Source organism: Dermochelys coriacea, chromosome 4 (assembly GCF_009764565.3).
Source record: "Dermochelys coriacea isolate rDerCor1 chromosome 4, rDerCor1.pri.v4, whole genome shotgun sequence".
In the NCBI taxonomy this organism is placed as follows: Eukaryota; Metazoa; Chordata; order Testudines; family Dermochelyidae; genus Dermochelys; species Dermochelys coriacea.
This window is the reverse complement of record NC_050071.1, coordinates 90,363,396-90,391,005: the sequence shown is the minus strand read 5'-3', so window position 1 is coordinate 90,391,005 and position 27,610 is coordinate 90,363,396. Positions and strand designations below refer to the sequence as shown.

The window sequence follows — 27,610 nt, the reverse complement described above, 5'->3', positions numbered from 1 at the left end:
ACAGCATTTTACTGTAAATGTGTCACTGGTCTGGGATTGATTAGACCTGTGCAATTCGGAGGGAAATCTAATATTTTTGGAAAAAAGAAGGAGGAGTACTTGTGGCACCTTAGAGACTAACAAATTTATTAGAGCATAAGCTTTCGTGAGCTACAGCTCACTTCATCGGATGCATTGAGCTGTAGCTCACGAAAGCTTATGCTCTAATAAATTTGTTAGTCTCTAAGGTGCCACAAGTACTCCTTTTCTTTTTGCGAATACAGACTAACACGGCTGCTACTCTGAAACCTAATATTTTTGGGTCAGACTTAATTTTAAAAAAACCTGGTGTCTGTTTGAAAAAGCAGCTCAGAGGTTTGACATGGTATAAATAGGCCTGATGAGAGATGCTAATGGATAGAAAGCAGGTGAGGAAACAGAGGCATGCAAAGTGCAGATTATTGATTGTTCCACAATTATCATTAAATATAAAAGTTGTATCACACACTTCCAGTGCTGAAGCACTATTTTGATTGCCAGTGTTAACATTAGTCATTTATTTTCTAATATAAATATCCAGGTAGAGCGCAATGTTTCAAAAGCACTTAAGTGAGTTAGAGACTGGTGTTCTGATTCACGCATTTCTAAAAATCATACCTATAATCTGTTAAATATTAATTTAAATGTATTCAAGGTACATTTTAAACTAGGTTTGCCTTAATTATTTAAGAGAGATTTTAAGTCAATTCCCAGGATAAACACACACTGGAAAGGAAGATTAGTTGCGCGTTTTAACCGGCCAACTGGGATTTAGGAGATTTGAACTTGATTCCTAGCTCCGCCACACACTATCTATGTGACTTTGGGTAAATCACTTAATCTTTCCACATCTGTAAAAAGGGGTTAATAATTTCTCCCACCCTTTGCTTGTCTTACAGATTTAGACGGTAAGCTCTTTGGGGACTGTGTTCTTATAGCACAATGGAAATTCCAAAATCATTCCAGGCCTCTAGGCATTCTTATAATAGAAAGAAATGAACTTATTCATACATGGAAAGTGCTATACAGTATAATTCCACTTATCTGAAAATCCTAGTTATCCTAATCCATAGCTTGTCCTCCATGAATGTTATAATACACTTCCAAACACCCAGTTATTGAAAACTTTAGTCTGTCCCCCAGGGTGTTTTGGATAAATGGGAATGTATTGTATATCAATGCACTCTACAAAGATACATTTAATGTCACAACAGTCCTGTCAGGTCCAGGAGAGGAAACTGAGGCACAGAGAGGTAAATTACTTGCTAACAATGATGCAGGAAGCCTTTGGCAGAGCTAGGAATACAGTCCAGGCTTCCTGACTGCTAATCCTGGGCTCTACCTTTCAGTGCAGCGCGGAGAGCCCTTTGGGAAAAAAAAATGAATGTTGTAAAAGGTCAGGAAACTATACCTGCCCAAACTTCCACTGCTTTATGGGATGCTTCCCACATGAGTTAAGACAAAGGACAAGGGTGGCCAGGAGTGATCTTGTTTGTTAGATAAACAATGTTTCCTTTATTTCTTTTTGCCTTTTAAAAAAGCTATGGTAGCATTTCCTTGCCCGTTCATATGTGTCTGCACTTGAAAGAGACACATCTCAACAAGGGTCATGGCAACCAGAGGGCAGTTCTCTTGTTTGTTACTCTCCCTGTTTTCTTTTCATATTGTTTATCGAGCTCTGATGGATACTTTCCTTCCCCTTGTGCTCTAGTGATTAAATCTTTAACAAAATCTGGCAGAGCAACTCCTCCATCAGACAACAGTGAACCACTGAGGGGAAAGAGTAGCTCTGGAAACTGTCAAGCAAGTTTAATAATAATTAATAAGAGGGTTTAAAAAATAAAACCCTGAATGAGAGCCACACAGCTGGAGTGACTAGAAAAATCAAACCGTTTCAAATGCCCAAACAACCCCACCCAGTCTGTTATACATGTTGTATAATAAATAGGAGCAGGGAATGTAATCCAGTGTCCCATCTCTGACAGTCATCACTAGGAAATGCTTCAGAGGAAGGTGCAAGAAACCCCATAGTGGACGCTTAGGAAATAACCTGCTCATAGGAGAAGTTTCTTCTTAACCCCAGGTAAATAGTGGCTGGGTTAGATGGCTTTAAACCCTCATGCTTCAGCTTCTATTTATATGGATCTTTTTGTTCTTTTGACTGTGACACTGAATGTTCTCACTGACCATGTAAACTTCTAATCGTCTGGTGAGCTCTACAGAACCTCTTAGCTTTCATGATGTCATGGCAAGCAATTGGTTCTACAGGTTCATGGTATATAATAAGTATTTCCAGTTATCTGTGTTGCAGGACTGGCTTATTTCTCTCTTTCTCCCCTCCATGTATCCAGTGCACAATGCCTCAGTTTAATTTTTTCACAGTTCAACACATGCTATACAATTCGTGCTTTCCAACACTGTATCTTTCCTCCTGGGGTCTGGTTTAGTAACAAGTGTATAGTTCCAATCAGTGCAAGTCTTCCATGCTTCTTTCCAGAGCTTCACCATCCTTGCAGCTCTCTGGAGTCTGGCTTATTGACAAACATACAGTTCCATTCAATAAAAGCAAACCCACTTGTCTGGGCTTCACAGTCCTTGAGATTGTTCTGAGAGCTCAGTGGCCGGACCAGTGGGGAGAACCTCCTCCAAGGGCCTTCCCCTAACTCTGCATCTCCCTCTGACTTCAGAGTTTCTTCTTACGCAGTCTGCAAAAGCAGTCATGGGATCTCATAGCCATGTGACCTCTTCCCAGGTGGAACTGAGAGTCCTCAGAAGAAGCCCAAGTCCTAGCACTTGAGGGACTGTAATGAGGACTGCATGGGCACATACATATGATCCAATGCACCATTACTTTCATTGAATGGCCCTTTGCTCTTGTATTCAGAGAAATGTGCAATGATATGCTGTATGCAGAATTTGATGACCTTGAGGGGGAAATCCTTATCAATTAATATTTAAGAAACCATTATTAATGCCAAATACCATTAGAGGCTAAGCATCCTCAATTTTTCCCATTCACCCTAGAGACAAGTACCAAGATGCCTTCTGAATGCTGTGTTTTTGCAACGAGACAGGACACAATACTTTGTCACCAACATGGAACCACATTGTGCTATCTCACTGTTATCTATGTACCCCCTGACTTCCCCCTCTTCATGGCTGAAATAAAGGGGTATAATGTTTACATAATGGGTCTAATACCCTAACTATCCCAAAGGGAGATCCAGTGCTGTTATCCAATTCCATTGCATCCATGTGGGCTTCCCTATTTTTGATACTGAGGGCTTTAAATGTTCTATGGCCTTCTGTGCATGAGCAAAGCAATTTTAGCCATCATTTGTGGCTTGTGACCAGAACTGATCATAGATCAGGGTCTTTAGTTTCATTGGTGTTCTATTGCCACAATAACATCACTGAAATAGTGTTAATGTACAGTCAATCATGCACTATAGCATTTGTGTCTAGTTCAAGCAGTCCTGGGTCTTGCTGCTGAATGTTCTCTTGACTTTCTGTTGAAAGCTGTGGTGTTTCTAGTGCTAGACTTGGACTTGTTAGTCTTTTGCTTTCCTATGTTCTTTATGACCAACTCTTCGTTGTCCATTCTGCACGCTCTCAAAAGATAACTGCAGAAATGAGCCTCCAGGAGTATGTGTTGCTAGGTGGCCAAAGAAGAATAAATATTTAGTAACTGCGGGGTCTTCTTAGATACTTAAATAGTCTGTGTGGAACACTTCAAATATACTACAATGTCATTGTTTTTGCTGGATAATTATGAATTTAACATGGTATTTTCTGCATCTTGTTTTTGTTTTTCACCGTTAGTTTTAAAAGTACTCTTCTTGCAAATGGCTGATTCTCAGTTGGGGGATGTGTGGGAACTGGCCAATTTCCAGAGACCACTGGGCCAGAGAGGAGGAAAAGATCTAGGGATACTTTGTGGTCAGGAATCTGAGTTGGAGTAAGTCCAGTCCTGTCCTGTCCTATTCTACCTACCCCTTCTGAAGGCTCCCTGTTCTGGCCTGGTCCGGATTCTTGATGTGACCCACTTCCCTGCTAGTGGCTGCCAGACTTCCTGGTTACCTAAACGGAACCTAGCCATTATTCCAAAATGCTGAACAATCTGTGGTATGTGAAATGCCACCATACAATAAAGGTACTAATGCCTTCTAGTGCTTCCTTAAAACTCACCTCTGCTATGTCATGTCTGCTGGTACTGTCCTGTAGACTGGTTAGTCGAATGGTGAACCTTGACTATTGCTTGCTATGCTAAAACAGGCAATCTTTAATATTGCCTGGTTCTCCACCTTAATTTCCTTGTGTTGTTGTAACCTAGACTTTAAACTCTTTGGGGCAGCATCTGCCTCTTTAATTAGTATTTGTCTACTGCTGAGCAAAATGGGGCCTTGATCCCAGATTACTCACTACCCTGATACACACAGGATCCAGTTCCATTCTTGGTTCTGTCATTGACTGTGTGTGGCTTTGGACAAGTCGCATAACCTTTCTGTGATCTTCTATATAAAGAGAATAACAATACTTAGCCTTTGAGCTTCCTGGATAAAAAGCGCTATGTAAGTGGTAAGTATTATTCTTAGAAATAAAGGCTCTCTCAGTGGTGCACCAGTTTTCTACATCTTCTGCTCCTCTAACACCATATTGGCATCAGTTATACTTATAAAATATGCACAAATAATCCTAAAAGCAAGTTAGAGTAATTTAAAGCCAAGATCAGGAATATATTTGTAGGCAGATCTATTAGCAGAACAGCTAAAGTACAGCTTAATTTAATTCTTTGGAGCCACTCTTAGTTCTACCTTTTGCTGTCTGCCAATCTGAAAAAGACATTGTCTCCTTACATCAACTCTTAAGCTGCTGTATGTGTGTTATATATGACCGTTTGAAAGCTCAATGGTGGCAATACTGTAATTATAAAGGTGAATCCAGTGTATGCAGCAGCAGCAATTATCTTGGTCCCAGTCATGTTGCTACCTAGCCCTATTCAGTTTCTCTTAATTAGTAATCTTCACATGCCCAATGAACTTTCACTTTCCTGAGAGGGTTTTTATTTAATTGTCCTACCATATGTAAAAATACATATCCTGCTTTATTATCTCTCTATAGTAACTTCTCTTGTGGAGGAGGTACAAAGGCTAGGCAGGCGCTAACACTGTAAGTAAAAGTGTATCGGTACTACTGTACTAGCAATTTTAAAAAAATGTATTTATATCTCAAAAGAACATGAAGGTTGCAAACTCCATAAGTTAGGAAATACCAGAATTAAGCCTGCCTGGGCAATCTTTAATTAAGCCTCCTAGCATGTATGCATTATGATACAATTTTTAATTACATGATGATATACTTTCCCTCTCTTCCCAGCCCTCCCAGGATCCCTGCCTCATTCAATGCACAGGATGGATGGATGATGCTTACTTAATGAGTATTCAGTTTTTTTAATATCCTCATAATTCAGTGGGTGGACTTTACATTACTTACTGCACACTATTTAAACCTTGCTCTGAAGACAGAATTGATTTCCTCATAGGATTTTCTGTGGTGGTCACATTGCAGAGTCTTTGCTTTACAAACAATAGTGAGATTTTTATGTTCATAATACTACCACTTCAGCAAACTGTGGTGTTCCTTCCATTTGACACATAAGGAATGGAGACACAGAGATTAAGGCCCAAAGTGTCAATTTTAGGTGTCCACTATGAGATGCCATGGGTCTCATTTGTTTCAGAGTACTTAACATTTTACAGCACTTTCTGTTCAGAGTAGCGCTCCTATTGACTTCAGGGGCAGCTGTGACTGCTCTGCACTTCTACAAGTCAGACCCCAGGTCTTCAAGTCAGGCACCCAGAAAATGAGAAGCACCCAATTACTGACCAGCTGTGCAAAAGTTCGCTTTACAGGACTTGTCTAGCAACACACATGAGGTCTAGCAGAGGCAGGGATAGAATCCAATTTTCCAGCGTGGCATTCTATTGCCTTAACCATGAGACCCTCTTTTCTCATACTGCCATCCCCTACCTTGTACACTACACATCTTCCAATCTCTGCAATACCTGAAGCAGGAATTCTACAAGCAACATCATTTACTACACCATCCAGATTAATCTCCAGAGCCAGTCCAGTCTGTGCGCTGAAGAAGGCAGCAAAAATAATGTGATTACACAATTAAATACCATCATAATACATATGCACAAGACGACTGAATTAAGGTTGTATGGTCAACTTTAATTCTGGCGGTTCCTAACTTAAACTCCTTGACTTAGCAACTTTAGTGTTCTCTTTAACGTAGGAAATTGCATCTAACTCCTCAAGGTTTTTAAAATGCTTAAATTGAAAAAACAAATTTCATCCTGTGAAACCATGTTGGACCCTCCCGTCCTCTCACTCCCCCGCCCCTCCCCTCCGTGCACCATCAGCAGAGTTGGGATTTTTAGAGCCACAGCACAGTAATCTACCACTCAAGCCAATGGAGTAACTGGTAGCAGTAGAAGGCTGGTATCTTGTGGGAGGACTTGTCAAGAGAAAGGGATAGAGAGACACTTTGCTTTTGCCAATGAGTTTCACAGCTATTTTCTAGACCGCAAAGGACTGTAGAGATTGAGGCATAAAGGGTCCCAGTCCAGATTCTGAAGAGGAGTAGACTCTGCTTTGATGGTTAGACCTTTCTTCTCCTGCCCCTACTCACTACCCTGGCTCCTGCCTCATCCTTAGCTCTGCTCATGGTTTCCCTCCTGCTTTTATCTTTTCTTGCACTTCAGCTCCTACCCCCCCCAACACCCTCTGTATCTCTTTCTCCCCCAGTTCTTCACCTCTCTGCACTTGAGTCAGTCGGTGTCCTCTTTCTCCTCATCACTGTCAACAGGGGCAGCATTGAAGACACAAGAGAGAGTTTCCGTGCTCTCTGCTCTTGTGACTGGGAGGAGCAACTGCAGTGAAAGCCCTGCTCAGCCCGGGGATGGAGCATACTCAATCACACTATGGGCCGGGGATGGTGCCACTTAGTTCACCCAGCACAAAGGAGCTGTTAGGAGATGGAGAGTGCTCAGTGCAAATGGAATCTTCAGAGAATTTGTCTGCCCAATTCATGCATGTCTCTACTGAGCATGTGCAAAGTGAGACTTTTCCAGAGGTTTGTAACTTTGGCCAAATTGGTGAATTTTCAGGGGAACAGAAAAAAGCTCACTAGTGATGATCCCCTATGCCAAATTTCAACTCCTGCATCTACAGGCTGGAGGTGCTTGATTGTCTCAATGAAATAATTACAAGACCTGGCCCTTTTAACTGAAGCTTTCCAAAAAGACACCCAGCATAGATACAAATGGTTAAAGTTTGGCAAAGTTACAAGCAACTGAAAACTGGGTCTTAAACAGAAAGTGTTGGGCAACCTTAACTATCAGTGTTGGTCCCTGTTATGCTGTACTGGTAACCAAGATGAATACACACTCCTGGTCATGCCTTGCCTAGCCCACCAAAAGCTTCACAGAAATCTGAGACACCTAAACAATCAGCACAAGATTAAGGTTGGAAGTCAGGGGAGTAACTCAAATTTGTTTACACTAGGAAAGAAAGTGCAGCCTAGGACTTACCCCAAAGGTGAAAATTGTTTGTTAGCTAGTAAAGTCTGAGCTACTGTCAGACAGAATCCTATAAAGAGGAGCTAGGAAAGCTGTATGGAACCATCATGTCCTCTAGCATATATCAAGAGTTTTGTCCAATGCAGTTATAAATACTCCTAGTTCAAGAACTGCTGGTTGCTAGGGGTGCTGCCACACCCTCTGGCTTGAAGTGGTTTCCATCATATACAGCGTTTACAGTTTGGGTCGATGGCTCTCAATATCCCCACTATAAATATTGTTCCAGCCCCCCTGTAAATGGCATAAGTTTTCACCACTTCTTTTGGAGGGGGAACCTCTCACTGATTTAGAATTTTTTTTTCCTGATTTTTCAGCCTCACTTTTTCCATTAATAAACTTCATCCCATTACTCTGAGTTTATATATTTCTAGCTTGTATTAAATCATTGCTCTTCTTGGTTGACTTTTATAATCTTCCAATACTAGCAGGCACTTACCATGTTCCCCTTACACACCACTTGGCTGCCTGACAAGTATTTACTAGATGTGGTTTCTTTTCATCTTTCCTCAAAGATTGCTCCTTAATTTTGTTTGATAGTTTCTCTCTGAATACTTTCCCATTGGTGGGTGCGGAAACCAGAATATGCAGTATTCTAAGCATGGTCTTACCATTACCACAGATAGTTCCCAGTTGCCCTTCTTGGAGGAGTACTCTATTCACAAACTTTAAAAAATAATAGATTTTAAGAGCACACAGAGGTAAGGACTGTTTCTTCCTACGTGTTTGTCCAGGTCCCAGTGTAACAGGTCACATGACTGGTGCTGCTAGGAGACACAGTAATACATTTATTTATAAAAGTCAATTTATAAATGACTAGCAGCATGGTAGAGGTGCATAGGGTGAGAAATTTTTCAGCCCAGAGCTGTACTGTGTAGGATTATGAAAGGTAAGGTGAACACTTATTTTCAGGCATTTCTCAAAGCTGTAGGCTTTACCTACAGCTATGTAAGTAAGCTATTCAGCAAGGACAAATGCAATTATTGATGTAACAACATTGTAGGCAATGAAAACACCGTAAGTGATAAACACAAAGGGTTGTGTTTGACAATGAGGGGAAAGGTAATTATCTAAGCATGATGCATGCACAACTCCTCAGTGGCAGATTTAACAGGCACCGGGGTCAATGAATGCTGACTGAGTGCCACCTGATCTGGGTCCCCTTCTCTAACAATCTGCCAGTGGCAGAGGGCCCCAGTGCAGGTTTTTATTGTGGGTACCTATGTGCCATAATAGCACACAAAGAAGCTCTCACTTTTGCACCCTACACTCATCCCTTCTACTGCTCTCCTCCATTCCTCCACCTTGCCCAGCTCCATGCTGTGTAATTTACTCCCTGTGACCCAGGCCCTGCCCTAGTGCTGCTGCTGCTAATTTTTTCACCTCTGCCCCTGCCAAAGCCAGAAGCGCTCTCAGGGTAAGCAGAGCTGTGACCATTACTGCTGCTGCCCCTGGAGCTAGACTCAGAGCTCTAGGAAGAGCAGTGGACTGGTTCCTGTGATCCACATTTGAATTTGATGGGGCATTTGGAGAAGAGGGACAGCCGAACACTATGGAGGCTCTGCCGTTGGCAGTCCCACTAAACAGCATTCACAGCAGAGCTGCCAGTTTGGAGGTTCCCTCCTTGAGAAAATTCAGCTGTGGGCGTGGGGGCCACTGCTCTTTAGAGATTCCAGCAGGCTGCAACCAGCAGCAGCAGTCACCTGTGTCAGGTCTATGTTGCATGGCCAAGCCAACTGTGAGCCTGCAGGGGACCTCTAAGTGCATGGCCCCTTGCTAGTCCTCTGCCATCTGTTCCCCACTGCCGCTCAATTCTCAGGCCTAACTTTCACAAGTAACTAAGCTATCAGCATGGCAAGGGGCCCTTGGTGCCTCAGGGATGGATACAGGTCTGTGTGTTGCATGTGTCTTACACTGCCCCTAGCCATCAGCCTCCACTTTTAGAGATCCCAGGGGACCCACACTCACCTATCCTGCAGTGCCTTTGCAAAATCTCACAGCATTTGAGCATGCCGAGTATCTCAAGGAAACAGCTGATCTCTCTCCTGAAAGAGCAAAATGCCTTGAAAATAACAAAGCTATTCAGGAAATCCATAATGCTGTTGCACAAGAAGGCCAATATCGAGTAGGAGGAGGATAAAGTGAACTTCCATTTTATTCTGTTTGTCAATGTGGATGGATGCATGCCATTCCCTGTAAATCATGGCAAAAGTTCAGATGACTTGCCAAGATCTGCAGACAGTTCACAGAACATGAGAGAGAGGAGGAGAAGTTTGCTTTTCTGCTGTGGCTCTCTGCTAGTCTGCCTGAGATGCTGAAGAGGGAGTTGAAGGAAGGCAACCTAATAGCACATCAGTAAATGCAGTCTCTAAATCTTTCCTTGCCTCAGTGCTTGTTAAATGCAGCTGGTTTGGCATATTTCAACAGTTCTGCAGCACTACTTCCACCTCCAGTATACACAAGCAACATTAGAAGAACTTAAGATAAATAAGCTCAGACTCCAATATGAACTGTTCTGACAACTGTCTTAGGGCCCTGACTCTTCACATTTCAGTAAAAAATGCTTTACATGGCTTGTTTAACCTGTGCCTGTAAGTTGAGCTGTTTGATGATTTATCCTATTAAATACAGGAAATCACAAACTCTTCTGCAGTTTAAAAAAAAAAAATTAGTCAGGGTTTCCAACCCCAGCCTGTGGGGGGTCACAGCCACTGCCATTCAGACTTAAGGAGAGGTGTGTCTTCAGTTCCTCCTTGCACCTCACCTTATCAGGTTGTCAAATTAGATGCTTCTGGCTTGTGAGGTGGTCTCCTAGCCTAAAGAACTGAGCTGAGACCAATGTGGTCACTTCATTTAGGACCTCAAAATAACTAAGGGAGTTTAGCATGTAGTGCTTGAGGGTGAACTCATTGGAATTAACTAGGACTTCATGGTGTTGGGAAATTCTCTTCAAAGTTTTTGGAATCCCATGAAACCTGCGAGAATGTCATGCTTGATTTTTTTCAAAAATTCAAACTGGAGTTGCACAGAATACCTTGATCCTCACTGAGCTACGCTTAGGCAAGAATCGTATAGCTTGTCATGCAGATAAAGTATTGGGAATTTCATTGGGGTGCAATTCAGCACTCCTGGCACAAAGCTACCAGCGATGGCAATAGAAGTTGGTCTGAATAAGAGTTAAGGTGTATGAGTGTTACTTTACTTTTTTTTTTTTTAAAAGACGGAAAGGAGACTAGTGTTGGGCACTTGAATCTGAAATAAACAAACAAACAAACACCTTGTTAGGCTTAAAGTTACAAGGTGAAGAAAAATTGACTTTGTTTCAAAATATTAAGCCCATCTTATTTCATTAGCAAAGTGTTCCAAAGAAATCAGACATTTTAGGTCACTATTAGTCTAAAATGTTTGAGGCAGGATTTTTTTTGGCATATCTGCCAAGGAAGAAGAAAAGCCATGTTTAGCTTTAACTGAGGTTTGAGTAAACTTCAGCATGGGTTAAAAAAACCCTGAAATTGAAGATGCAGCTTTCATCTCATCATGCAGTTATCAGTTTTTGTTAGTTGCTGTTTAACAGATGGATTACTACTCTATCCAGTTTCGGGAGGAGTGTGGGGAAGTGCTTCATGGTGTAAGCCCAAAAGAGGATTGCTAAAGAATAAAACAGGTCAAGGTTTTCTGACCTGAGAAGTTTAATATTGTAGAACTCTTAACAGCAAAGGGGTGTTTAGCTCTGACCAATAAAAGTATGTTCAAGATGCCTATCACTACTTTGCACTGACTGCTCTGTGGGTCCAATTTGGAGGAGCTGTCCCATTAAAATAAATGAGTTGAGATTACCCAGCCCTGCTCATCAAAACAAAAGTTTTAAACCCAGTGCACTTCTTAATTAGAAAGCAGCACCATTTTAATAATTGATTTGATGTTCAAAAAAACCCAAACCAACCCCAAAAAATCTTGTAAATCCTTTTCCAGATGCCCAGAGGTATTTCAATTGACTATGATCTTAATTTTTAATTGCTTGACTTTTTCATTGGTGCATAGGATTTAACTCTCAGATTTTCATGTTTTATTCATTTGTCCTCTTGTTTTGAAAGAACCTACACACTTCCTGGACAGCCAGCAGAGTTTCCTGTTTGCAGTGAACCTCATTTTAAATGAAGCTTTATCTTAATGCAATTTTTTCAATCAGAAGATCTCTTTAACAAGGGTAGGAACTCTGCTTCCTGGAGCTATTGTAATGATTTGGGTCCAATTCTACAGTCCCTGTTCCCATTCAGGCAAAAATTCCCTTTGATGTCATTGGGAACTTTGAGTGGGAGCTGAATGGAGGATGCTTTATGACGAGGATTTGGTGACTTCTAGAGCAATTTTGAAATCCATGTGAATTAAGAGCACTCCAGCATCTCTCAGGATCAGACTTAGTATGAAACATAGATTAGGGGCAGGAATTTAGGAAGAACTATGTGTAAAAAGATGTGAAGACACTAGATTTTTCCCCCAGTTTTAAACATTTAATAGTGCACTTATTGATTATACTCTGTACAGACATATACCAAGTTATAAACCTTTTCCTCTTGTGTTCTCTTAAACCTTAATCATGTAAAGCATATTTACACTAGAAGGAAAAAAAATACTTGAGGTACAAAAATCCAAAAGAATATCTGAGGTATAAATACAAGTATATTTTAAATTATTATCTTTATCATGCTTTACTTATGTTTGACAGTACACTGTGGGCAAGTATACATATTTATGATAGAATGGTATGTACACCATATAACTTTACAAATTCAAAGTTTCAAATTGAATATAGAAGGGCTCCTTATTTATGAAGAAACTAATACATTTGCCATTAAAAAATAAAAATAATACTGACAATGGTAACAAAGTCTCAGCCACCTTGCAACTCATTCATACCCTCAGCCACAAAACACATTTTCCACTTAATATTGCATCTCTAAATCAAATCCGTACTTTATCGTAAAACCTGCATAAAGACCGCCTTTTCCGGAGGACCTCTTGGTTTCCTACTGTCCATAACATGATTGTCAGTGAGAAATATCCAAAGGGTTTAAAAAAAAAATTAAATGGCTCACATTGAAGCTCTCAAAGCTTCATGCTAATGTGCAGCTTTCAGAAAGGCAGGTAAAGGAGAGAGAGAAAATCCATATGAATCTTCCTAGTCAACTTACTCTGTCTGCTGCCCTAGGAGTCCTACCATCAGGATTCCTAGGTCTACATTTTCCTCTCAAACCATTAGGATATAGTGAAACATACCAAGATCATGTAAAATTATTACAACACATCCAGGAGTAAATGCAACAAATATTCACTTTTAGGCAATACAACCATTTGACATTACTGGCTTTTTTTGACCACTAGAGAGGAATTTCAACGCTACTTCAATCTACATAGTTTACAAGTGTATTCTGTACTGCAGTAAATTTGCTAATCACTCCTAAAGAGATCACATGGGTATGAAACAGACAGAGCAAGTCTACTATAACAATTGCTTACAGGTTAACAATGTTAGTAACACAAAACAGGCAAGAATGAAGGATTGCTGCTGCTGGTCCATTGGGTAGTCAGAGATTCCAGGTTGAACTGTATCCAATACATTAAAATCCATTTTGTGGATCCATATCAGTGTGCCAGACACCATGCTTCTAGCTATTCCTTTCAACAATTACACTCATTCACACTTATCTCTGTGCAAACCTTTCTTTGCTTCTCTCAGTGAGAGCACATTGAAGAGTACCAGCTATTCCAGTGGATACACCAGTCCCTCAACACATTACAAATAAAATGACATATGTACATAAAGCTAATAATCACATGGGAATGAAGTATTTTCCCCCATTCATAATATATTTGTGTTTAGAGTTTTGCTTCTCAGAAGCAATTCAAACCATCTTTTGTAATCGTACAATATACAGTTTATTTTTCCTTGCATACAGTCCTCCTATATATTCCAGTCAAGGTCTATATTACAGACCTTACCCAGACAGGAAGCAGCTTTAAAATGTATGGGATGGTCATAGTCCAATTCAATATATTAGTCTTCCAATTCACCACTTGCATGTCATGCTATAATCCATTCAATAGTCTTCAATTGCTAGGAATGTGTACACTGATGATGGGTTTAATGCGTAGTTGTAGTCACCTGGATTTTACTTCTTTATTACTGAAAGAGTCTCTGATTTTAGCAACTTCCGATGCACATAGGTGTCCGAAAGACTTAGTGTACCATTCTGGCATGTGGCCCCTGTAGCATAGAGGGAAACAAAATAAATGAGAAGCTCTATCAGCAATACTGGTCCTTACTCAACAAAAGTATATCAAAGGCGCTCAAATGAACATCTACTTGGCTGCAGTACTGGTTATTCCAAAAGCCTGGTTGAACAGAACTCTATGGAAACCTCTTTTCCCTGGAGAGGTCGGCTATTAGTTTTCACTAATCCAACATCCAAATCAAACGCACACGGATTTACCAAAGAAAAATAAGATTTCATCAGAACTTGGGCTCTGTCACCAATGTAAGAAGTGTGTGAATACAACTATTCTCTCTCAAATACTCATGCCTACTAGAAGTGAAGGGGAACAAAACCAACTACCTACATAAAGAACAGAGCCACCAAAATATGTACCTGGCTTACTGAATAACTGTGTGAGAGTCCACCCACAGGTTGTCGCCCTAGCATGCTTCCAGGAAGAGGAGCAGCCTGCCTGGCTGGGGCCAAGGGGGAAGCGGCAAGCAGGAGGGGGTCTTGAGGCAGAGTGTGGGTGGGTGGGGCCATGTGGGACTGTTTGGTGAGGCATAGCCTTCCTCAGCTTATGATATGAGCCGCCCATTAGTACAAATGCTGAATAATCAACCCAAAACGAATCCCCCCACCCCGAGGAACTGCCGCCACCAACAAAATCTGATGGGACAAAGCAGTAGACTGTACCTTAAATCAATTCTGCACATGTAGGTGAGTTTGGATTTTCCTGACCCGCAGGGTTCAATCAGATACCTGGACAAAAGCACATTAACTCTAACACCAACCACTGGTGCACGATCATGATCCACTGAGGAGGCTAACAGCACACAAGCTCCTTTTGATAAATTTGTCCGCCATGTTCTGTTAAAAACAAACATGAAATAATTGCCTTCCTTTTCTTACAGTAATGTGACAAGTTTCTACTAGTCTTAGAAAAACTGCTAGAATTTGCATAAATAGTCATGTGTCTACAAACTCCCTTCTTCTGAAGTAGTGTAAACCAGACTTTTTTCTTAAGTTTTGATAGTTCTCTGTCTTAAGCCTAGTGCTGCAGTATGTGAAAACTCACCTTAAAATCACATAGTCTCTGGCTGGGTGTGGTGCCATGCTGTTCTGGACATACTGGTATACATCTGTCTGACTGTCCAAGGTTTCAATTACTTTAGAATCCAAGAGATCTTCATCCCAAAGATGCTGCTCTTTAAGTAAACGGTTTAAAACCTCTTCAGGCACAGCAGGGACTTCAGTGGTGGCTTTCCACAGCCGGAGCGGGGGTCCTTCACACACCTGGGAACATCAGCATAGGCTTGTCAGTACTATTACAATTTACACTTTTTCTTAATTTCTTAGTGTTGAAAAACCTACTATAAAGGGATCAAAACATCATGTCTTATTAGTCTTGTCAGAAGAAAGAAAACCTCATGCATGAGAATAAGCTGCATGGCCCAATGGAATTGATGTGCAAACTTCCTAAGTTACTTTCTAAAGGGAGTAACTTCCAAGAGTGGTTCTGAACTGAAAAGGGAAACTGAGAATAGCACCCTATGGTTCCATCTTTATTGCCTCTCAATCACTTCTCGCTACCAGCTCTGCAAACTTGATCTGAGAGGCAAGAAAGCTTCTTTTCTTACAAGTAATAAAGGTTCTTACAGGCCAAACAGTACCTCCAGTTACATCTGTGCAAGTTTGTTGGCTATAGGTTTGCACAGGGGTAACTGATCCTATCAATGAAGTTCAGAAAATATTTTGATTATAATGCACAAGAAAGTACAGGAGACAGTGAGCTGTCTTCTAGATGTGCTGGCTCTGTGGAACGAACAGGAATAAACTTACTTTTGTCCCTAAAAACAGCAGACTCACTAGGGTGTGTAGGCTTTTTTTTTCCATAATCACTTTTCAAAATACAGATGCATTTTACCAATCATTTTCTTTTCTGCTGTACCCTCATCTATTAAAAAGTCTATTCTGTACCAGACTAAAACCACAGAAAAAGCCAACTACACAGGAATTGTGAACTTGGGACTCCACTGATATACCTTCTTGTAGGCCAGCTCTGCTTGTTCTGATGTGGAATAGTTGACCCAGCCTTTGAACTTGTCCTTCATCTCTTTAAGCAGGTCATCCATGCAATCCTGAAGGTAACAATGATAGTCTGAGGGCTCTGTACTGTTGTTTCGCCCAAGTTCCTCCAGGCTTAAGGGCCTCAGGTCTTGCTCTGTGTAAGAATTCCGACATCTGCTCATTTCTTCAGGAATCTGGGAATTGCAGAAAGAGAATCATCATCCTAGAACCATTTCTTCATATTTTGAGAGAAACTGAAGGACTCAGTAGGGTCAAAACTAACAGTTCAGAAATTCATAAACGACAGTCATCTGAACTCAGCCCCCCACTGAAGACATGCAGGATGACAATTAACACAGAGGATGAATTTAGAGATTGATAGTGTGTAAATGAAAGAAGAAAGACAAAAAACCTGAATGGAGGGGAAAAAAAACACACCAGTTTTTGTAAGAAATATTTGCTACATACTTCTGCCAACTGGGATTTAAAAGCTAAATATAGTCACAACCCTGATGAGAAAAAAACAGGGAAAGACATGGAGGGGTGCATATATGTTTATATACTGCACCCAAACTATATTTAAAATGCTACATTTGCAAAATCAAGCACTCACGTTAAGTGCCAGAATTAAAATTGCTCATGAAACCTTAATTTGATCCCCTTGTGTGCATGCATTATGATACAGTTTAATTACATGATCTAATTATTGTTACACAGGACCTCATTCCGTGCACAGAACGAATGGTGCTCACGATAGGAACAGCTACTCAATATTTCTTTTCATTGTACAATGTGTGCCCCATGCCTCATTTATTGCACACTACTCACTGTGTTCTGAACACAGAATTTTTAATAGCCTCATGGGCTTTTCTACAGCAATCACCACCATAGGATCTGAGCACTTCACAAACATTAATGAATTAATTTCATAACATCCCTATGTGGTGAAGGGGTATTATTATTCCCATTTACAGATGAGGAAGACACACTATATATAAAATATAAAAGTTTTACACTAATTCTGAGTGCCCAATTTGAGAAGTATAGGGCCTAATTTTTCAGAGTACTCAACTTTTTGTAACAATTTACATGTTCACAGCACAGTTCCCATTGACTTCAGTTTGCGGTTGAGTGCTCAGCACTTCTGCAAATCAGAGGCCAGGTTCTCAAGTCAGATACCCAACAATGTCCACACCATTCCACACCCCAATGCCCTACCTGCCGGAGCTCCTCCTCCCAAAACCATTCTCATGCTTTGGGATCTGACTCAATTTTTGAACCCCGCAGGTTGGAAAAACTGCAGTCCTCACTACCAGCATCAAACTACAACAAACTTTATATATATGTGCGTGTGTGTAAGAATAAGTGATGAATAACAGCATTGATTTGTCAAGAACCAATAGCGTCAAGCCAACCAGATAGGTTTCTTAGAAAAGATAACAAGCCTTGGGGATAGGGGGAAGCAGTAGATTTGGTACATCTTTACTTGAATAAGGCTTTTGATATGGTCTCGCATGACCGTCTCATAAACAAACTAAGGAAATACAACCTCGATGGAGCTACTATATGGTGGGTGCATAACTGATTGGAAAACCATTCCCAGAAAGTAGTTATCAGTGGCTCACAGTCAAGATGGAGGGGGGATAACAAGTAGGGTCCTGCAGAGATCGGATCTAGGTCAGATTTGTTCAATATTTTCATCAATTTTTTATATAATAGCACAGCGTACACTTCTAAAGTTTGTGGATACCAAGCTGGGAGGGGTTGCAAGTGCTTTGGAGAATAGGATTAAAATTTAGATGTATCTGGACAAACTGGAGAAATGGTCTGAAGTAAATGGGAAAGGACTGCCTAGGAAGAAGTATTGCAGAAAGGGATCTGGGGTCATAGTGTATCACAAGCTAAATGTGTCACCAATATAACCCTGTTGTAAAAAAAGCAAACATTCTGGGATGCATTAGCAGGAGTGTTGTAAGCAAGACGCAAGAAATACTACTTCTGCTCTACTCTGTGCTGATTAGGCCTCAACTGGAGTATTGTGTCCAGTTCTGGGTGCCACATTTCAAGAAAAATGTGGATAAATTGGAGAGACAGCAATAAAAAGGATTTAAAGATCTAGAAAACATGACCTATGAGGGACCATTTAAAAAACTGTGTTTGTTTAATCTGAAAAGAAGACAGAGGGGACATAAAACAGTTTTAAAATACAGAAAAGGTTGTTATAAAGAGGAGGGAAGCAAATTGTTTTCGTTTAACCTCTGAGGATAGGACAAGAAGCAATGGGCTTAAACTGCAGTAAGGGAGGTTTAGTTGGACATTCGGAAAAACTTCCTGTCAGGGTAGCTAAGCACTTGAATAAGTTGCCTAGGGAAGTTATGGAATCTCCATCATTGGGGATTTTTAAGAGCAGGTTAGAAAAATACCTGTCAAGGATGGTCTAGATAATACTTAGTCCTGCCATGAGTGCATGGGACTGGACTGGATGATCTCTCGAGATGCCTTCCAGTCCTATGATTTTATATTGTTTTTTAAAAGGTGCTTATCTGTTTGTCTAAGAATATAGTCTCTAAACAAACTAAAGAGACTCTTGGCTCTCCATTGAATACTTGTCTATTTTTCACAGAGCTCTTTTGATTACTGCTGAACCAATGGTGCTATTTGTTTCACAGATGGTTGTCTCACCTGGAAGAGTTTCTTGCACTCAGCAATCATATGGGCGAGGCCTTGAGTTGCAGCCAAGTTTTCATTTAAATCTTTCTGATCAGGTTTGCCCAGACTCTGTTTTCTCTGCATCACCCTACGGAGGAAGAAAATAAACAAGTCAGTATTAGTTAATGGCTTGTAAGTAAGTAGTATAACTGCACAATGTCCTGATGGCATAGACTAGAGCTGCCTAGGACAGAAAAGTTTGATGTAATGTTAAATGTTATTGATGACTTTTCTTGCTACTGCAGTTATGCCTGTTCTGTGGCAAGTCTAACCCATTGAAAACTTGTTCATAGTTGTAAATAGCCACACTGGCTGCCTAGCTGACCATCATGACCAGTTCCAGTAAAGAGAATTGAGTGTTCATAATGGGAAAACAGACTCCACCTCGAGCTGTGGGGATGCTGCTGACATGACCTCAAAGGCTGGTTACCAGTCACAGTTCAATGTCTTGAGGAGGGGGGGGGGGGGGAGTTTAAATAGCACTTACTACTCACTCCCAACTCCGGGTTCTGAATTCCACTGAGTGACAGGGCCCCTAAATGTTAGGTGCTGCAATGCTCAGCCTAACTCCCCCATGTGATTCCAGTTCCTGGTAATCTATTTGGTGACTTTTCCACTAGGGCAAAGCCTTTCCTTTCAATTAGCCCCCAGATAAGAGGAAATTGGAATAAAACCTGTCTGTAAACACTTTGGTTCCCTGTTCTTGCTGGTGATCTGAATACCAGCGTTAGTGTGTGTTTATGTGTAAAGTAAATGAGGAAGCCGCACTAATTGGACTACTCCATTCTGATTATGGGTAAACTGTGCCATTCTCCAGTGAATGAGGGTAAATCTATTGTTCCTCAGACCTGGTTACTTACTTATCTGACCACCTCTTCAATTTTTCTACCAACCCCTGTTTCCCAATGAACTTCATAACACCCATCCATTCTTTAGCTTGACCTAAACTCTAGGAATTTAAAGTTTAATTACTTAGTTTGACATAGGATAGTGGCACAACTGAATTAGGTGAATTACCCCTGCAAGACATATGCAGTAAGGAAGCTAAAACATGTCGCCTTAATCCTCAGGGATACCTAGTGGTGTTATTTTAATACTGTTGTACAACTGCAGGAGACATACCTTGGAGAAGAATTCTCTCTCTTGAGAGTATTTAAGTGGAAGAGGGAAGGTGCTAAACACACAGCAAGGTTTGTTGGTGTCATCTGGTTTTCCTTCACTGCAGCGGTGACATCACTCAGGAAATAAAGAAGAATCTGTAGGACCTCCCTGTTCTCATCGGGTAGAAGCATAACAGCAGCCTTGATAGCCTGGAGCCGCTGATCCTTTGGCACATCTGCATAACATTAGTAATATTCTCATCAGCTCATTGATTTTCCACACACACAAGCATGAATACATCCCAATCCAAAACTCCAGCTTCAACTATTTCACTCAAGTTTGAAAGGATTTCCTCCAGGATGCATACCAGTCACAGGGAACACACAAAAGATTTTTTTTTTTATTGCCACCAACTTATCTACCCTCAGTTATTTCCTGCCTCAAGAGAAACTCAATAGTATAAAAGTTGTGCCTATACCACAGTTTGTAATAGACTTTAGTTTCAAGCACTACATCCCCCTGCAGCCCTGCTAAAAGGGCTGTTAACTGCAGAAGTCCGACTGATGATCATGGGCAGTAGCAAACATGGAAACAACGTCCAGCTAACTCAAGACTCCAGCAAAAATTCTTCAGCTCCCATAAAGTTCACAAGGGAAATGCATTTAACAATCAGTGAAGCAATAAAACAAAACAAATAAATGGGTACTAAACCTTTTCAACACTGATGCCATAAAATACCAGAAAGTGCTTCACCAAACACACACAGGTCTGTTTTATTGAGTAGATCTTTCAAAGTCACATGGTGGAAAAAGAAAAAAGTCACTAACATGCAGCCCCATACCATTACAGAGCTCCATGGTTACGGACAACAAACACCTTGGGCAGGAAATTTTGACTCGTGTTTTTATAAAAACAAAGTCTGAAGGAAAAAAAAAATGAAATAACCCAGGCCAGCTCTGCTTCTCAGAGTGAGTGCCAGTGAGCCACCTCCAAAAAGGCAATTTGAGGGGCTGAATCATGTGGCCTTTCCACCATCATTAGCACTGCAAAACTTTGATGACATGCTCAAGAAAAACTTGGCGGTATATCTCATCTGTAATTCTCTCATTACTAACAGACCGTTTATTTTGCATCACTTTGAGCATAAGATAAACTGTAGGGTTTTTTTAAACTGACGTAGGTGGTGATGTTAAAATGTTTTAAAGAGTACACTAAAATATCTTACATATGATCTACTGCCTTCCACCCTCAACAAGCTCAAGGCATTTTACAAGTGGTGCACAGGCACAATCAGCATACAATATGCTAAGCATAATACCAAGGGGAGGGGAAATTCTGGCCATACACACGGAAGAAAAATGTACAACTTCCAAAGGATTTTGCTGTCTATGGACAGCAGATCAAACTTCTGGCCTCACTCATCCCCCTTTTATGGGAAGACCAGCTGCAACCCCTGCAGATCAATCCCAGGGGAAGGAGACGCAGAATGGGGGAGTGCAGTTTTTGTAGCACTGTATTAAACTTCCCCTGGCACCAGCCAATAGAAAGTATTTCTCTGCAAGGTTGGTGTCCAGGGTGGTGGGACAGCCATCATTCCTCTCCACCCCATCCCACATCATATCAGTTGGTGCTAACTGAGTTGGCATTAGCACAACCTCTTCGGCCCTGTAGAATTCCCATGGGGAGCTTTGGGGGAAGGTGGGGTGTGACGTAAGGTATTCAGATATGGTGATGAGGGCAGTGATGAAACCTAGATGGATAGCATGAAGAGTCCTTCACAGCATAGCACTCTTGGAGCTATGCTACCATGGAGCCTAGGAGGACACCATGGGACCACAGAGGCAGCATGAAACCACAAGGTCCATGTATGCATCAACTTGGCCTCCCGAGGAGGTCAGAGGATCTAAACGTTATGACCGCCCTCCCATTCCAAAGAAACGGTTAGGTATTCTCATCCTAACAGCTCAACACAGAGGAAAATTGGGAATTGGGGTGTGATCTGATCATCTATTGTGTATGGTGTCTTTTGGTGACTACACAATGCATCAAATCTGTACAGAGCTCAATTTATCAAGCTGAAATGAAGGGAAATCATTCTACTGGGAGATTAGTTGTTTCTTTCCAGATAATTAGACTACACAGTATGTTAAAACAAAGAATTTTGGAAATCAGTCCAACCATGCTATGCATAGGGTGCCCATCAGTATACTAGCTAGGTGGAGGAATCTGCAAAGGGACTTCAGTTTTGCAACACTGAACATCGTGGTACCGCAGTTTTAGGCATGGGGGGAGAGGGGTGGGCGGGGGCGCAAAATCATAAGAACAACTCTGCAATCCAAAAAGCCGAGTTAGGCACCTAGGCTCCCTCTATGAATAGGGAAAGATAAGCACCTAAGAATTCAATCCACAAAGAGTCAGCATGCCAGCCGCCAGAGCTAGCTAATCGGATATGCCAATGAGAGGTAATGTGCTACGCCCTGTCCCTTTCTTGGAGATAGGCATGTAACTCTGCTTACTGATCCATGAACAGGAACCGGCCGCCTAGAGTCAGACGGCTGAGGTGCCTAAGATATTTCTTGCTAAATGAGCTAGGTACCTGCCGCATGTTATGCAGAATGGCTGCTGGTGGCACTTGCATCAGCAGCACCCACCCACCTTGTGACTTCTACCTAGTGGTTAGAGGACTTGCCTGGGATGTGGGAGACCCAGAACCAATTCCTTCCTCTGCCAGAGTGGGAGAAAGGATTTGGATGGTGGTCTCCCACCTCTCGGGACAGAGCTCTAATCGCAGAGCTCTGGGATAGTCTTATGTGGGGCTCCTGCAATCTCTCCTGCTGAAGCTGTCCCACTGTGGAGAAACAACAAAAAAGTGATTGGAGCTGGGAGACTGGACCGGAGCCTCCCACCTTTCTAGCCCAATGACTGTTCCACTGTGGATAAATTAAATAGTCATTGGGTTAGAGAGAGTGAAAATGACTCTCTAGGCCACTGATTAAGGGAACCCACCTTGATCTTAACCCTCCTTGAAACAGAACTGGATCAAAGTGCATTAAGTAACTAACTGCACATCAGCAGGGTCTACATGGACAGTTTGTCTGTGGTAGGCTGGTGCGGGGTAGAGTCACACCTCAGCATGCCATGAAACAATTATTTGTGTAGACAAGCCCCTAGGCACCAAGTGAGTTTAGATGCCAACAGGGTTCGGCAGGAGTCTTGTGGATTGCAGTAGAGCCAACGCTGGGCCTCGGGTACCTAAGTACCATTGTGGTTCCTACCCTAGGCACCAAAGTAGAAATGATAAAATGGCAGCTGTAAGATTAAAAATGTTTTCATAAGCTTATGAGTGCTGCTATCAGGCATAAAATGACATAAGATTAAGGAATGTCACATTGATTGTTTGATCAATCCTGATGTAAAAGAACATAGTAATTTTCAAAGCAAGTTTGCAAATTTCTTCAGAAGTCAAAGCTCTCCTAACCCTGTATCTGCATGCCCTCCCCCCACTTGCAAATGAGACATTAAGATTTAAAATAAAGTTCATCATCAAGTGTGCCAGGAGAAGACAGGAAATTCCAATTCAAAGAGGCAGAGGGTTTGTATTGGTTCCAAGCATTCAGAAACAGATGAAACTGGGAAAATTTGCCAGCTGCATCACCATATAACTAGAGAACCAAAAATCAGTCTCATAAGAGGCAGGATGACAAATAATGGAGACTTCAAAAAAAGTAAAGTAAAGTATATGATGGTATCAAATGGCATTGTTTCCAAATTCCCTAGCAGCCAACACATGTGGTGCCCAGATGAGGGATATATTTTGGCAGTTCAGCCTTGTAAATTAGACATCGTAGGAGTGCATATTTGGGAATATGTCTCTGAAACCAGGGCCCAATTTTCTGTATCACCCTGGGAATCTGAGGACTTACATTGGTAGATCTGTAAGAACGTCTCAGAGAGTTTATTGGTCATGAGCGGCTCAGGTAGATCACGAAAGTATTGCTTTAGCATGTCTGCCACATCATAAGCAGACTGGCCTTCATAGTTAACGCTGTCTGTTGAGCTCTCATTCATTTGGCGCAAAGCCTGGATTCTTGATTTGACTCCAGATTTCCTGAACAGTCCAACCTACATGTGTTTGCATATTTAAAAGAAGGGAAAAAAAAAAAGGACATTAATCCACCAAGGAGGTGCCAAATCCTACAGTCCTACCCAGTGACTTCAATGGGAATTGTGCTTGAATATGGCTAGAGTAAAAAAGAAATAAGGGCTTGAAGATCTGGCTCAAGAACAATAATCAAATCAAGTGCTGGGATGGTGACAGCGTAGTAGAATGGCAGTGAAGTGAAACTAACCTGATCCAAACAGTGGCTACGGAGGTACCGCATTGCTTGCTGAATGCTCTGTGGGAGAGGCTGCCCTGTACGCTGGACATTAATTGGCAGGGGAACTCCAAACACATTTCGGTCTTTATAATCTGGGACCTTAATCCTTTTCATAAACTTTGGTACAGCCCTATTTAAGCAGAGAGAATGAGAAGGAGAAAGCATAGCTGTTAGCACAGCATACACATCATTCCTAACCACTCCCACCCACCGCTATCTTCTGGATTCCAGTAGCTGTAACATGCTAAAAAATAAGTGAAATAGAAAGACTTTAACAGAGTGAATACTATGTGAAAGCCTTAGCTGTAGCACTGAAAACATTTAATCTTTTCCACAGAGGAAAGCGGGGGTAGAAATGGAGCATCTCTATGTTAGGAAGGGGCTATATGTTGATTGCAAGTATTAATATGTGGTGCTAGTCTATCAACTCCAGTATGACAAATGCTATGCGGTAGAACAAGAGCCAGGATGAACTATAGTAGAGTCAAAATAAATCCCGTGGCCAACAACCCTTTATAATGTAGCTTCTTTAGGTCTCTCAAGAAAGATGGGCATGTGAACAATAACCTTTTTGTATGTCAACCACTCATTCTATAAAGCTCTCAAGCCAGGCCGACCGCCCACTCGTATGTGTAACAGCAGGAAGCTGATGTAATACATTTGAGTTTGTCAGCTAAAAATTTCAGTTCTTCAAATGACCTCTTTGAGGGACCCCCCTCCTTGCCAGGCCCCTACTTTCAATGAGAGGCCTTTCCATTTGCTTTTGACTCAGAGGAAAAATTTACCAGAGCTCAAAAGAATTATTTACTCTTGGAGTCTCAAGAGTGTTTTCTCAAATAAAAAAATCCTTTAGTGTCTGAAAATGTTGCGATCATCTCGCTAATGAAAGAGAAAGTTAATGTAGGATACAAAACTTCAGAAGACACAACAGTGTTAGAAAACAGGGTGACTTAACTATACAATGTATTAGGCTTTTGGGGGATAGTCTGTTCTACAAAAAATAAAAAGAATCAAACTGTATTACACTATAGTTAAACATGGGCACTATTGATATATGTGTGAATAATACTTGCTTTGTCAAAAAACACGCCAGCAGAATGTGAAAGAACACATTACGATCCCCACTGAGAATCTGAAGCATGCAGGGATAACCGGTCAATACTTATTTCTGTCTTTCAGAACAAACAACTTCTGTATTTAGCATGGCTCACATAATAACAGCCTTTGAACAGGAGCTACTTTGATGTTGGAGTTAAATACTCAGAGTCCTGGAGAAAGGAGGAGGCCATAAGAACGAAGGGGGAAAAAAAATATAGTACTTTTTGCTGCTTTAGGGTTGCAATACAGATATGGCAATAACAGGTTTTCTATTTCACTAATCTGACAAAAAATATTGACTGGGTAACGAAAACCTGAAGCGGCTACAGGAAAACTCCGCAGTTTTTTCCAAACTTGCTGAATTTTTTTATTTTGTTTTTATAAATAACTTAACTGGATTTGGGTTTTTCGTTTAAAACAGAATGTATTCAGCATAAAAAAAAGTTAGCGGTCAGATAGTGACACACTCAAAGTGATGGAAAGTTACTCAGCTGAAGTGCCCTTGCATTAAATAAATGATATAAAGAAGAATACCAATGATGGAGAAAGGCAGAAGACTTTGAAGACAGTTTTCTGGTATCTTAAGATGTTCTGAAGTAGGTCTCCTTAAGTGCGAATTCTTTTAATACATGATTATTCCTTTGTGCTGTGGATGCTAGCTGGACTTTTCCCAGCGCAGCCAGCTGGTCTGTGTTCCATGAGCATCTGTATTGAAATGCATTCCCATGTCCCTCCCCGTTAATTGCAGCCACTCTCTGTGGCTCCCTATTAATGAGCATCTGACCCCCAATGACATTAAAACAAAGTGAAGGATTAATGGTTTAGTATTGTTCTCTGAGGCTAGAGCCCCCTAGGAGTGTGGCAGAATGTTAGATGCAAGTAAACAGAAACAGGGAAGATAGCTGGGGATTAGTGACATGTTTTCTATATTCATTCGTTACTGGCAAATCCCTAGGGTTTGAATGATCCTTACCAGCTGAAGCCATGCTTATTGGAAGGTGTGTATTTCTCCAGGAGGGCAGTTAACTTCAAAAGAGAGTATTTCTGTAATAGGTTCATCTGTGCCACGGACTGGCTATTAATCTGTAATGACACAGAGCTCAAACTGGGCCCGTGGGAGCTCTGAAAGCTGTGCCATCTCAGTCTATGCCTGCAGGAAAGGAGGGGAAAATAAAAAGCAATTTATTGAAGCGTCTTTGGAAGGTACATGTGGAAACCACAATGAAAGGATTCTCTCCAATGATGTGGAGTCCATACGTTCTAATGAGTGTTTTTAAGAATGTGCCATTTAGCAGAACATTCCATTCCATATTGAGATTTCTGACAACATCTGGAAATTTTGCCTTATCTACTACATATCAGAAACTCCTAATTCCATATATATAGTAGATAAGGCAAAATTTCCAGGTATTAATGTGGGAGCTCACAACCTGGGCTGATTACTGCGATGTAGTTAGTGCTATCATGGCAATTTGCACATTATGGTACGAAGGGGCACTATGATGTTCAAAATATGGCACTTCCAACAAGTTCTAAAATGAAGGATTTGACCACACAGCCATGGTCTCTTTTGTGATGCTGTTTTGGAAAGAGCAGGGATACCACCACCAGTATTCTGTCTTATTTAAAATTCGGGCAATTACATTCTGCATTTCCCACACACCACAATTTCAGTTTGACAAGTTATTCCTCACCCACCCTCAAAAAGCTATTTTAATGTTGCTGGTGAAGATGACTTTGACATTGCACTGCAAAAAGAGTTGCATTTCAGTGATGGATACAACATTTTGAATAAACAAATATACTGTTTTAAAGTGGCTTGGTTGGAAAGTATTCCAGATTAAAGGTGCTATAAAAATATTATCCTCACCATTAATTTCTGAAACTGATATGTAAAAATCACATATTTGCTTTAATCACCACAGCTACTTCTGTGCTAAGGCTTTAATTGGGTCTAGTGCAGGGGAGGGCAAACTATGGCTGGAGCGCTGGATCTGGCCCATCAGGGCTTTTAATTTGGCCTGTGGGATTGCCAGCCCTATGGCATAGCGGGGCTAAGGCAAGCTCCCTGCCTGCCCTGGCCTCACACTGCTCCTAGAAGTGGCCAGCACCATGCCCCACCCCACTCCCAGGAGGTAAGTGGCACCAGGCTGGAGCCCACACCTCAAACCTCTCCTGCACCCAGCACCCCAACCCCCTTCCCTGAGCCCCCTAACCCCTTTGCTGCACCCCAACTCCCTGCCCTGAGCCCCCTCCTGTACTCTGCACCCTTCCTGCACCCCAACCCCTTGCCCTGAGCCCCTTCCTGCACATCACACCTCCTCCCACACCCCAGACT

The 27,610-nt window shown here is 41.4% G+C and overlaps 1 protein-coding gene and 1 long non-coding RNA gene across 5 annotated transcripts in view; one reads left to right on the top strand and one right to left on the bottom strand.

Moving 5' to 3' along the window:
• The first annotated feature begins 11,823 nt into the window (after window positions 1-11,823).
• On the top strand, window positions 11,824-19,145 carry LOC122460023. Its single transcript, XR_006281064.1, has 2 exons — window positions 11,824-12,041; window positions 18,655-19,145. It is a non-coding gene; the product is annotated as an uncharacterized LOC122460023 (long non-coding RNA).
• The window catches only part of DLC1 (DLC1 Rho GTPase activating protein), a 380,903-nt gene continuing 366,029 nt past the window's right edge, over window positions 12,737-27,610 (bottom strand). For all 4 annotated transcript variants that reach the window (XM_038399289.2, XM_038399290.2, XM_038399291.2 and 1 more), the window contains 9 exons: window positions 26,246-26,422; window positions 24,145-24,304; window positions 23,719-23,917; window positions 19,817-20,030; window positions 18,668-18,782; window positions 15,961-16,179; window positions 14,994-15,211; window positions 14,612-14,785; window positions 12,737-13,926 (listed from right to left, as the gene is read on the bottom strand). In XM_038399289.2, coding sequence (XP_038255217.1) covers window positions 13,821-13,926; window positions 14,612-14,785; window positions 14,994-15,211; window positions 15,961-16,179; window positions 18,668-18,782; window positions 19,817-20,030; window positions 23,719-23,917; window positions 24,145-24,304; window positions 26,246-26,422 — 1,582 coding nt within the window. In that variant the 3' untranslated portion in view covers window positions 12,737-13,820. The remainder of the gene's footprint in view (window positions 13,927-14,611; window positions 14,786-14,993; window positions 15,212-15,960; window positions 16,180-18,667; window positions 18,783-19,816; window positions 20,031-23,718; window positions 23,918-24,144; window positions 24,305-26,245; window positions 26,423-27,610) is intronic.